The following is a 12,980-nucleotide window of genomic DNA, read 5'->3' as shown; positions in this document are numbered from 1 at the left end:
AGACAAGGCTTAAGCCTAGTCCCAGATTCATGTTTGAGCTGTTTCAACTGAAAGCAACTTGCACTGGCACATCTTAAAATATGTCAATGCCATTGTTTTGTCTCAAGATGCACACAGTAATGTTTTTTTTTCTAAGGCATGTTTATAAAAGATATTTAAATGTCCTAATTGAACTAAGGCCTAATCCTGGCTTAATCGAAGCCCTGTCTGTGAAACCAGGCCTTTAAGTCTTATTTTATCTTCGGTTGATTTCATTTAAGACTGTGGCTGAAGTCAGTTGTAGTTCTTGTGTTTCTCAATAATGCTCAATCATCTCTGAATGAATCACTTAATTATCTCATTAACTTTTTTTAACTCATTAACAATTTTAATACTCTGTAGATTGGGACAATATGTACTCTGAGCTGTGTTGATTTAACACTGGGGATTTTGTTGTGTACCTGTAACGTTGTAGTAATCATGAAGAGCTTGATTTGTTTGATTAGGGTTGGAGCTAAACTCAGCAGGAAAGTGGATCTCGCGGTCCAGAGTTGAGGACTCCTGTCCTACACCGTTCACCTGATTTGGATGTAAATACCCTCAAATTAAAGCTGAAAGTCTGCAGTTAAAGCACGTCTTGTTCGTTTAATTTCAAATCCATTGTGGTGGTGTATAGAGCCAAAAAGATTAGAATTGTGTCGATGTCCCAATATTTATGGACCTGACTGTATGCACAATAATAGAGGTGATTAAAAGAAAAGCCATAATATAAGGGTCTCAAGTATAATATATCACACACTAAATATTTATGCACAATAATAGAAGCGATTCAAAGAAAAGCAATAACAACTTACGGGTCTCAAATATAATAAATCACACACTAATTATGTATGCACAATAATAGAAGCGCTTAATAGAAAAGCAATAACAACTTAAGGGTCTCAAATATAATAAATCACACACGGGTCTAAAAAATAAAGAAAGACCAATTACAATAACAAAAAGAAGAAACTAATAGTTAAAGATAACAGATCAAAATTAATTAATTAATGACAGCTATAAAATAAGACCAGTATAACATTAGGCTATAGCTAATATTTACAGACAAAATTTGAGACTGTCGTTAATCTGAAAGTGTTGATTCTGTTGTATAGTGGTAATTTGCTGTATGATAATGGCAGTTCATTTATTTCCTGAATCTGGATGCTGTAGTCCTCAATATTTTTACTGGACACTTTTGATGTGTTTGGGTTTGAGTCCATAGTAAAGACATCTGAAGAACTTCTTGTACTGCTGTCTGACCTGGACAAGAATGAGACGAGAGGAACTGAGTGACTTCATGACATCAATTTCAAGGGGTCATGACACAAGGAATCACATTTTTCTTAGATCTTTCGACATTTAAGAGGTCATTGTTTTATAAAAGCGTACTGCATGTTTCAGACCGAAAAATCATCATCGCTGCAAAAATAACATTTGTTAAAACCAAGCTGCCAAAATTACCCGAGTTGTTCTTGTGTTTCTGCTCGTCTCTTTTTCTGTTATCTTCTTTAATTCAGTGATTCTGCTTGTTAACAGGCTTATTAAGGCTGAAATGACTCCATATTTAATATATATACAGATTTTGTGGCTCAGATGTGGCATTGTTATGGCCTGCTTGTGGTTCAAATCTGTCAAACAGAAGTGAGCCACCCAAAGGCTGTCATTCCACGCTGCATGTGGGCCAGCTCATCTTTCCACGTGTGCCAGATGTGGGCCGGATCTGGGCCGTCACAATGTTGCTATCTTAATTTATGACACTTGCAATTTGAATAGTTTTGGCTAATTTTAACATTCCGTCACAGGAAGGAAATGGAAGAATAGTAACAGATTAAAATATAGCTGCAAGCAGCAATTATCAGGACCAAGTGCAAGAAGACGATGCCTGGGAGTGTCAGCACAACTGCAGCAAGGAGCAGTTAAAGACATTTTCAGAGTTTTTTGGGCTAATGGCTGAAAAAATATATATATACAGTAACTTGTATACAAGATGATTTAATGGTTTATCACTTTTGACCAAGAGGTGGCGCAGTTACGAAATTGATGTTATGTGGTCAGATTGAAGTGACAAAGACACATACAAAGTTTGGTGTCAATATGCATTGCAGATATAAAGCCTAAATAGTCATTTTGGCAGCATGCCTCAACTTTGCTGCTGCGGTATACAAAAACTGTTTCGTCTATCGACACAAAATCCATAACCTTTAGTCAGCACGGTCTGGAGATGATACGATTTGATTTTGGTGAAAATTGGACGAATGGTCTAGGAGGAGTTAGAAAAAGTAGGTATTGAATGAAAATCAAGAAGGCGGACAGAAAGTTTGGGCAAAAAACTTGGTATCTGTTCTCGGAGTGGAGATCTATTAAGACCAGAGTCATTGCAATAGGCTAATTTATTTCAAATTTATTAGCATTTTTGGAAATTCCATTATAACTTTTGACTAAAAGGTGGTGCTGTCACAAAATCTTTTGAGTACCTCTGATGGCACAGACTGAGTTTCGTAACGTTACACCAATGTATTCTTTAAGCATAGCATACTTATAGGTTTAGGTTAAGTATAGGTTTTCAGACAATTCAAAATGGCGGAAAGATTGATGGAAAAATTAAGTCATACGGTGACTGTTCAGACTGTTCTCTATCAGTGTGCCTAGTTTCATAACTTTCCCACAAGCGGTTTTATGGGCTGCCATAGACTTCCATACGGAGGAAGAAGAAACGTAATGATAATAATAATAAGATGAAGAAGAAGAAGAACGCCAACGATTTCAAGAGGTGCCTAAACGTACATTCTGTGCTTGGTCCCAAACAACTGCCTTTAAGACTGGGGATTTTGTTGTGTTCCTCTGACATTTCTCTCTAAAATTAACAGGTTGCCAGGACCTTCATGAAAACAACTGTAATGTTCTTTCATGTTCAGTTTTGAATGGAATATGTTGGTAAATTGAGTGATATCTGACCTCATCATTGAGGACACAATAGACCAGGAAGATGAAGGTTCCCTGCTGGGAGTTCAAGATCAGGAAGAGGATCTCCAGCACCTTACTGTCATTAGTGAAGAAACCCAGAATCCAGGAGCAACCAAGAACCACAAACTGAGCCAGTGTTTTAAATGCCATAATCCTGCAGAGAAATAAATAAAATTAATATATATATATGTATTATTGAGTGTTCAAATCTGAATGTTTGTTACTTGGTTTGTTTCATCTGTGAAACTTCAGCGTTCAGTTTTTTGAGAGCTGAGTTCAGATTGATGATGATTTTGATGAAGAGAATCATGTTTAACTGAAAAGTAGAAACAGAATAATTAATCATCTTGTTTTCCCTTTAATATAAATTAAAATAATGAGAAATAAGAAATGTGCTTACTGCTAGTATGACACAAACAGGACCCAGAAAACTCCAGATAAAACCTTTATCCATTTTAATCCAGCAGCTATTAAGAGGAAACATAATATAATACCTGAATGAATTTGTCTGGTGTTGACTTTTAATTTTTTTATGTGCTTATATAGTGTGAAATGTATTTTTATCAGATAAGAAATGTCGCAAAAGACCCAAGCTGCTTTATTTCCTTCTAATCAAATGAACTTAAGACTACTACAACAACAACAACAACAACAACTCACTGTTCGCTGCCATATCCTTCAGGAAACAGCCCGACAGACACGCCCACCACAACCAGAGCAACCGAATAGCCAATCACACACATGAATCCACTGTTAAGCGCCTCCCTCTTTTTGGAGCTGATCTGTGATAGGTTCTTCACACAGATGAAGAGCAGCGCAGCTTCAATGAACATCCACACAAAGCCGGAGAGAAAGAGGAAGTGCAGCACACCGGATATCACGGCACACAACACCTGGAGATCATGAGAGACGGTTATGATGATTCTCAGTGAGACTGTCCTGAGCTGTAGGACTCCATCATTCTCACCTGATCAGGGCGTATGAGTCTCAGGAACTGTTGTGTGAGCAGGAACAGAAGGTGAGCACACAGAAGACTGATGCAGATGTTGATTCGAGCCACATTATTCACTCCAGGACTCCACTGACAAAGGGCAAAGGTCAACAGGGCCAAACTGAAGAACACCAGCCCCACGATCACACACACCAAATTTAACAGGTCCAGTGAGTCGCTCTGAGAAAACATGTCAGAGTACATGACTACCAAATCTGTGCTGTTCTTCAATGGCCCTGTTTACACCTGGTATTGCGGATCACTATAGACGATAGAGACACATACCCGTTTATACCTTATTCTGCCTCTTTTGTTCACTTTCAACCACTTCTGTCTTGATTTATTTGAGGGGAAGGTCTTGGGTGGGTAAATGTATAGGCTTTTTCAGATCTTTTGATCTTGATGAAATAAGCTTACACAATTTACATATGGTGAGGGATGGTGAGAGAACATTATGATTGGTAAGTTTTTCTGTCTTCAATTCAAACTTGAGTCTTCAGCCGAAAAAGTTTAGTGCGTTTCCCATAATATTTTTTTTGTGGCTGTTCAAACCATTCGAGCATTTACGCTACAAAATCAATCATGTTGAATGCATTTTCAACTACCTCTAAAAGTGGTAGAAAGTGAACAAGCACAAAACATTTTAGACAGTGTTTACACCTGTATTTATAGCATTGTCCACTTGTGATCGGATTAACAAAAACGCTTCTTAACACCAGGAGTAAACAGGGCCTAAATGTTGACTATCTACTGTAGACTGCATTTGAATTCTGCTACAAAGCAAAATCCCCAGAGTTAAATTAACTCTGCTCAGAGCACACAAGGTCCCTCTCATAAGAGTGTTAAAGGAATCTGGATCAGAGTTAAAGTTCATGAGATAATTAAGTGATGATTGAGCATGAGTGATAAACACCTGCGGTTAACAAGCAGAATCACTGAAGGAAAGAGAAACAAAAGAACTACATCTGACTTTCAGCCTTAAGCCGGGTGCACACTGTGCGATTTATAATAGTCCTTTACGATTGTTCCTTGTCAGACTGTATAAACATGATCATCGCTGTAAGCCATGTCACACTGTAAGATCTCAGTTGTCATTCATTTCAGACTGTACGACAGTCAAGACTAGGAATGGGTATCGCTTGGGGTTTTTTCGATACCGGTGCTAAAAAAATGTAATTGTACCGTGTTGACGTTAAAGAACGGCTTTTTATTGAATTTTTTTATTTTGAAATTGAACAATATATTCAACTTTTAAAGTATACTGAAACATATAAATATAAGTTAATAAGTAACCTTATTATATACCGTGAAAAACTGTAATGGCTCTCACGGGACATTTCATGTAGTTTTACAGTAAAATACTAGCCTGGGAAAAATTTAGATTTGCTCTGCAAGTGGGTCTGGCAAAGAGCCCATTGAAACCCATTTCCAATCCGTCGAAATCGCGGCACCAATCAGAAACGTTGGGGCGTGCTTTACACGATGACGACAAAGCAGAGACGGTGACGCAGATTTTGTACATTACAAAGATGGATGCCGCCGTGGAACATCACAACATCACTCGTTCGAATCAGCTATAGCGTCTGTTTCAAGCGATTTAAAATTGTAATTTTCGTTAACACAGACAGAGAATTGCTAAGAGTCTCGAGATGTTTCTCCGTCGCTCTGCATACGTCATGTCATTCATCGCTCTGATTGGTTTTAGTTCTATCCGACGTCCGTTGGTGACACCCCTGTGGAAATTAATTGTCTATGGAGCTTTGCCAGACCCTAACTCAGTTACAACTGAGAGTGGTCAGGGTTTTCCCAGGCTAGTAAAATACTGTTAAATGTACGGATTTTGGAAGAATACTGTAAAAAAAGCCTTACTGTTGCATTTACCATAACTTACCGTAAAAAAATACAGTAGAAATTTTTATGTTTTACATCATTGAACTAAAATTTACGGTAAAAAACTGCTAGCTGTGGTTGACAGTCCCTTACCGTAAAAAAATACGGTAGAAATATATATGTTTTACAGCATTGAACTAAAGTGTACGGTAAAAAACTGCCAGGTGGTTGAAGGCGATTTACTACCAAAAAATATGGTAGTAATATGTTAGATTTTACGGCAGGGTTCTAATATAGCTGTGGTTGCCAATACTCTACCGTAAAAAAAACCTATAGGTGGCAGTGTAACGAGAAGCTCAAGCCCACGTTAGCCAATCAGAAACCCGAAAATATAGCTCGCACTTTTGACGCAGTGCAAGTTCTGTCGCATACTGTGATGTCGACTGCCTAAAACTCTGTTTTTCTCAGTTTACATGCAAACGTGAAAACAGAGTTTTCCAAAATCTCCACTCTGGCCGGAGTTTTTAGAAAGAATCGTTTTCAGAGGAGAATTCTCCGTTTGCGTGTAAACGAGGGGCACAACCGAAGGGAAATGTCTCCGTTATTCAAAATAACCATGTACGTGTAAACGGGGCCTTAGACTGTGGCTGAAGTCAGTTGTAATTCTTGTGTTTCTCTTTACTTCAGTGATTCTGCTTGTTAACAGCAGGTGTTCATCACTAATGCTCAATCATCACTTCATTAATCACTTAATTACATAATTAAATTTAACAGTATTTAGAGTGGGGCCATATGTACTCTGAGCCATGTTAATTTACCTGGGGATTTTGCTGTGTAGTGCGTTTAATGCTTCAATCTTTTGAGGAGGAATTACTTGTTCAGTTGTACCTCTAGTGGGCGGCTGGTTTGCATGATGAGAGCGAATGTGGACAGATGAACACAGGAACACACAGTGTAGTTGATCTTGGTCTCTAAAACAGAACAACCATCTACAATCCACTCGCTGATATTCCAGTACACACAGGACAGGGAACCGTTGGGGTCGAACTCCTGTAAAAAGAAGAAAGAACATGCAGAAAGTATTACAACACTGAATATTAGATGTTTTCAGATGTTCATCAGTTCTCAGGTTGGACAAAAACACATGTCAGTCTCTCACTCTGATGTGTTTGAGGGTGAAGTTGACTGGTTTGGTGAGTTTAGTGTTGGTGGTTTTGGGAAGAGTAGCTGAGATCACAGTGGACATCATGGTTTTAATCGTGGCATTTGATGGGTTGAAGAAGTCGGGCTTCAGTAGATTCTCCATTGTGTTATAGCTCATGAAAGCTACAGCAGCTGATCCTGTGTGACAGAAACAGAAGAAACTTGTATTCAACAACAAAAAAATATTTGATAAATGTGGATTAGTTATATGTGTCCAAAAAAAAATATATATATTAAAACACGCATACTTGTTTCATTGTTGTTCTTGGCGATCCCAATGAGATCAATGTCCACAGAAGAATTGGTTTTGTCAAGTCGAGGGATTTTATCTAAGATGACATTGCGTCCAACCATGAAGACTTCAACCTCTGATAAAAAAAACAACAACAACAACAAATAATTACGTGCTATATTAATTTACTTACAATATTTATATTTTTTATGAAAGTCCAATTCCATTGAATTTGCACAAACGACAAAATAATAAAATGACTTCACTATAGTTGGGTTTTCTTTTATGATGAACCCTTCAGGTTTACTTACATTTATATTTATTCAGTTAACAGATTCAACTAAATCACTATTAACTGTGAGGTCATCTGGAGGTCAAAGGTTAGATCCTACAGGACACTGTATACTCAAGTACTCAAGTGCTTCAGTTCCCAACTGGTTTTGCTTCCAAATCCAATGTCCGTAAAATCAAAAATGTTAAAGGTTTTTCATAACACAACCTGTCCATCTGTCATCTGTCTAATTTGATGAACTTCTACCAAATAATGAATGACTTTGCACAAAAATACTGACCTTTGACATCAACAACAATAGTCAAAGACAGTGTTTTCTGCTCTTTTTAAACATTTTTGTCCGTCTGATAGCCTACCTGTGATCCACCGCTGCTCTCTAGAGTCTAGACATCATAGACATCTGACATCATACTATCTCAGTTTTATCATCAATAATAACAGTTTCTCCACTCACCTACAACAGCAAGAGTAAAATTGACATTGTCATTTGTGTCTGTCGGCTTCACCAATGTAGAGATGAGTTTCTCACTGGTTTTTAAGATATGGTTTCCATAGGAGGCGAGTTCAGCTGGGCTGACTGATGATGATGACTCTAAAATCTTCCCTGAAGCGTTGAAGACCACAGTCAAAATGTTGGTCACAGTCTAATTTATTGATCAGATAAACAGTGTCACAGAGAGTAAATAAGACAGCACTGTTTTGTCAATCATATATTATGTGTAACTGACAAATGATTATTGTTCTCTTGAAGACTTACAGACACCGAGAGCACTTGAGATGTGATATTCTCGATCTTCTCGAGAAGATTTTGGAAACAGTTCTGACTCTGAAATCACAATTGTGAAAGCAGTAGGCTGTTTATTTTGATCATGATTTTCAATATTAATAGAGACCCAATAATGTATTGTAACTGCACTGAAGTTCACTGTAAATGTTCAGATACGTTATAAAGACACACAACATACATCTGGCAACAATAAATAGAAAAGCACATTCATATTTCACATAACAGATATCTACAAGGCACATTTCATCTTACTTGTCTTTGAACTAATTAACTGTTTCCAATCCAAAGTTGCAAATTGAGCAAAAATAAATAAATAAATAAATAATATTGCATAAAAGAATCTCCATTTCCATTCCATGTGTTCAAGAGAACAAAATTTCCTGAAAAACTGGTAATAAAAATGGAAGCTGCTACAACCAGAGAATCCTGTGGCTCTTTTTCATGCATAAAAATGACTTGCTCCTCAAAGCGCAAAGGAAACGCAATAATAACGATGTCATGTTATCTTTTGTTTAGATGCCTGATGTTTATGATTATGTGTGACAGTTCTGGGATATAATCATTTTGATGATGCATTTCAGATTGACCCAAACTAAATTTCAGGTTTTGTGTGATGAGATTGGTCAGTCCAGTTATCCAATCACATAATCTTATGCAATAATGCCACAATTTGCAAAAAAATTAATAAAAATAAAAATACATGGATAGAAACATTGCCATTGATAGAGTCAATGGCAAAGTTTTAGAGTCCAACTCTAAAACTTTAATTTCAGAAACTCAACTTACGGTGCATCCGTCCTCCAGCATTATATTTATACCTGCAATGACAGAAACCAGGATGAAGACAATATTAAAATACAACAGCTGCGAATGAAAATTCAGCAGAGTCAGACAAAACTTTAGAAAATAACCTCATATGATTGTGTTTTATTCATTTTCAACTGAGTCCAGAGTAGAAGTCAGTGTCTCACTTTACTGATTGAGAACCAAATAATTGTGACAAAATTAACCATTCAGTTCCAGTATACTTCATGCTTGAACTCCATAATGTAAACTAACTTGATAAATAAATCTAAAACATATGAAGATATTTGAATCCTTTCACTAAAAAAACGATAAATGCTATGTAGCCTATATAATACTGTATATGTCGCTGTGTGTCATCCATACAAATCACGAAAAAAAACTGTAACAAATGATTGAGTCTTGCTTCAAAGAAACAGAATACCTGGTTGAATTCACCATACAATAAAACGAGGTGGATCGCGAATAAAATGGCTCTGTATCTGCTGCTCACTTGCATTCGTTTAGTTGGCAAGAACGCGTTTCGTCGATAGTTCATGTTTAGATAATGCCAGATTGTTGACAAACTCACTCAAACATGTTAAAACTCTACAAAACCAGTTGAAACAAATGGATTGAACACTTCAACTGAAAGTGTGTGTGAAACCCCTTTAAATACAATACATAAAACTACAATATTTATAATTTAAGGGCCTACATTTGGACACATCGAGAGATTTTTAAGTATTTTGCCTTTGCCTGGTCATCAGGCTCACTCTCCATATGAAAGACAGAAGACTTAACACCTCCTGAACCCCCAACCCCCCACAGGCTATCTGAGTTTGAGACCGACTTAAAACAAAGAGAAGTCGCAATTCACACTTAATTCTAGACATTATTAGGCTAAGTGTTGATAATGAAATAATTTAATTATTTAGGCTACATGTAGGCTAGGCTAATATTTCTGTCATAAAAGTTTATTACTAAACATTTAATTATTTCAATAATTGAAGAAATAAAACGCTATAGGTTTTGGGCCAGCTTTTTCCAAGCAAACACAAACGCATGTTAATTTGTTCAAACGCATGTTCATTTGTTGTCAAGAATACAATGTTCAACTCAATGTTAAATTCCACGGGGAGTTGTCTCCGCATTGGTGGAAAACCACACTTCGCCGTTTCTCCCAATCCACCCAGACCCAGGATCCTCCGAATCCCCCTCGCCTTCAGTGGAAGCTAGAGAGGATGATGAGGGTGCCACATCCAAATCAGGATCTGCCTCTCCTGAGTCTGTGGAGTCAGAGGGAGAAGACAATACATCCTGCAGCTCGCTGGAGGGGTCCGGCTGCAGAATCATCTCTAGAACTTCACTACAAGTCAAGCCCTTTCTCATGTTGCTTGCTGCTCTTCTCACCATCAAATGACCAGCAGGCTTGCATGCAAGAGTTCAAATCCACTTGCTTAGTTTTTGTTTAGTCTGCATTTCTCAACATCAAAAGGCAGATGCATAAATACACTTACTTTGTTTTTGTTTACTCCATGTAGATCTGAGAGCTGAGGTGCATATTTTGATTTTCTCAGACGCATCAAGGTGAGTTCTCTCTCACACACACACACGCACACACGCACACACGCACACACGCACACACGCACACGCACACACACACACACACACACACACACACACACACACACACACACACACACACACACACACACACACACACACACACCTCTTCCCAACAGGGAAAACCACACAGCAAAATCCCCAGTGTTAAATCAACACTGCTCGGAGCCAACCCGATCTCACCAAATGCGTCTATATAGCACGCAGTGTGTTTATCGTGTAATATATACGCGAAAATGAGTTTTTACGTGCATAGTATACGCATGGATAGCACATGGTTGGGTTTAGGGTGGGGTAGGGTGCGTGTGTATTATACGCTTGGGTAGGATTAGTGGTGTGGGGTGCGTGTGTATATCACGCAATTAAGTGCGTATCATATGCACGCGCAAAACTGTGTATCATATCCACGTAAAAACTCATTTTCGCGTATAAATTGCACGATAAACACACTGCGTGCTATAGAGACGCATTTGCGTGAGAACAGGCTGTCGGAGCATATATGGTCCCACTCTGCAGAGTGTTAAAATAACACTGAATCAGTGTTAAAGTTAATGAGATAATTAAGTGATTAATTAAGAGATGATTGAGCATTAATGATGGACACCTGCTGTCAACAAGCACAATCACTGAAGAACAGAGAAACACAAGAACTACAACTGACTTTTAGTCACAGCTTTAAATTAAATCAGCTGAAGATAAAAATAAGACATTCAATCTCTAAAGATTTCAGCAGAGGAGGATTAAACAACTCCACAAACAGCATTACCAGCTTCACCATTACCAGCTTCACCATTACCAGCTTCACCAACAATCAAAAATGCATGATTGTATGGTGTCATGGCTTTGCAATCAAAAAATGTGGTTATAATGGAAGTCAATGGGGCAAAAACAGCCACGAACAATAAATGAGGGAGAAAACGTTAAAATCTGATGCTGCAAAAAAACTAACAATGCATCAAAACCAATGTTGTTTCTAATCTTTGACATGTCCAAGACTGTGATAAAAGGTAAAAAAAATCCAGTCCACAATCACATTTTATATTGAAAATAAGTAATTTTTTTAAAAAAAAAATTTAACGTGTCGTGTAAACATTCCCTAACACTAAAGCAGTGTTAGAGTTAATTAGATAATTAAGTGTTTAATTAAGAGAATATTGAGCATTAGTGATGAACACCTGCTGTTAACAAGCAGAATCACTGAAGGAAAGAGAACTACAAGTGAGTTCAGCCACAGCTTTAGGCTATGTTTACACGGAAACGATCTGAAACGCAAAAGTGGCTTTGCGTTATCTCTTTTTATTCTGCCTTTAGACGAGCGTTATGGGGGGGATCTGGGTGCATATGGTGAGGCAAAAGTGTGTGAAATTCAATGTAGTATGCATACTATATTTAATAGTGTAAATAAATTTGAATAATCAAAAATCATGACAAATTAATTTAATTTTATATATATATACATATTTTATTTCTATTACATTTTTTTTTGTCTTGGCAATGAAATGTAAGCATAAAACATACATTTAATTTAGGTTAATTTGGGTTAATAAAGGCCCTCTGAAGTGAAGCGATGCGTTCGTGTAAGAAAAATATCCATATTTAAAACTTCATCGACTGTTAGTCGCAAGTCGACTGTTTGGTCGGCTCAAAATAACAAATTTTGGGAGTCAAATAATAAAACAAAGATACAATTCTTACCTCCTTGCTGACCAATAAACAGGAGAAAATAGTTAAACAAAAAGGGGCCTCCCACTTCTCACACACTCGGCCTGTTTAAAAGCTAAATTGCAACTAATACATTTACCTTACCCGGCATATACCGCTAAAACAATTCAGGCTTCTCACAAGGAGCTTCACACACACACACACACACACACACACACACACACACACACACACACACACACACACACACACACACACACACACACACACACACACACACACACACACACACACACACACAAACACACACACAAACACACACACACACACACACACACACACACACACACACAGAACAATGAATGAAACACCAAATTTACGTTCAGACATGTAACAACTGCCATTATAAATCTTGGAAGAGCCAGGACCTTTTTTAATATCTGATTGTATTGGTCTGAAAGAAGAATTGCATAGGATGGCTTGAGGGTGAGTAAATCATGGGCTAATTTTCATTTTTGGGTGAACTATCCCTTTAGATCCGATCTCTGAACTAGTGTGAGTGATTGGAGGCGAGGACCAATTTGCATAT

The 12,980-nt window shown here is 37.6% G+C and overlaps 1 protein-coding gene across 1 annotated transcript; it reads right to left on the bottom strand.

Moving 5' to 3' along the window:
* Positions 1 to 749: 749 nt before the first annotated feature.
* LOC307000551 (adhesion G protein-coupled receptor E3-like) lies at positions 750 to 12,542 on the bottom strand (the record flags this gene model as incomplete). The annotated part of the gene is made up of 14 exons (XM_079616193.1): positions 750 to 1,281; positions 2,977 to 3,139; positions 3,210 to 3,301; positions 3,386 to 3,452; positions 3,646 to 3,878; positions 3,953 to 4,156; positions 6,695 to 6,856; positions 6,966 to 7,147; positions 7,258 to 7,377; positions 7,988 to 8,177; positions 8,291 to 8,359; positions 9,107 to 9,138; positions 12,425 to 12,431; positions 12,531 to 12,542. The coding sequence occupies 14 exons, from the start codon at positions 12,540 to 12,542 to the stop codon at positions 1,204 to 1,206; spliced, it is 1,611 nt and encodes a 536-aa protein (XP_079472319.1). The 3' UTR covers positions 750 to 1,203.
* Between the last annotated feature and the right edge of the window lie 438 nt (positions 12,543 to 12,980).

The sequence above is a fragment of the Phoxinus phoxinus genome (genome assembly GCF_949152265.1).
Source record: "Phoxinus phoxinus genome assembly, chromosome: 6".
NCBI lineage: Eukaryota > Metazoa > Chordata > Actinopteri > Cypriniformes > Leuciscidae > Phoxinus > Phoxinus phoxinus.
Note: the sequence above shows the minus strand (reverse complement) of the source record. Positions and strands in the feature narration are given on the sequence as shown.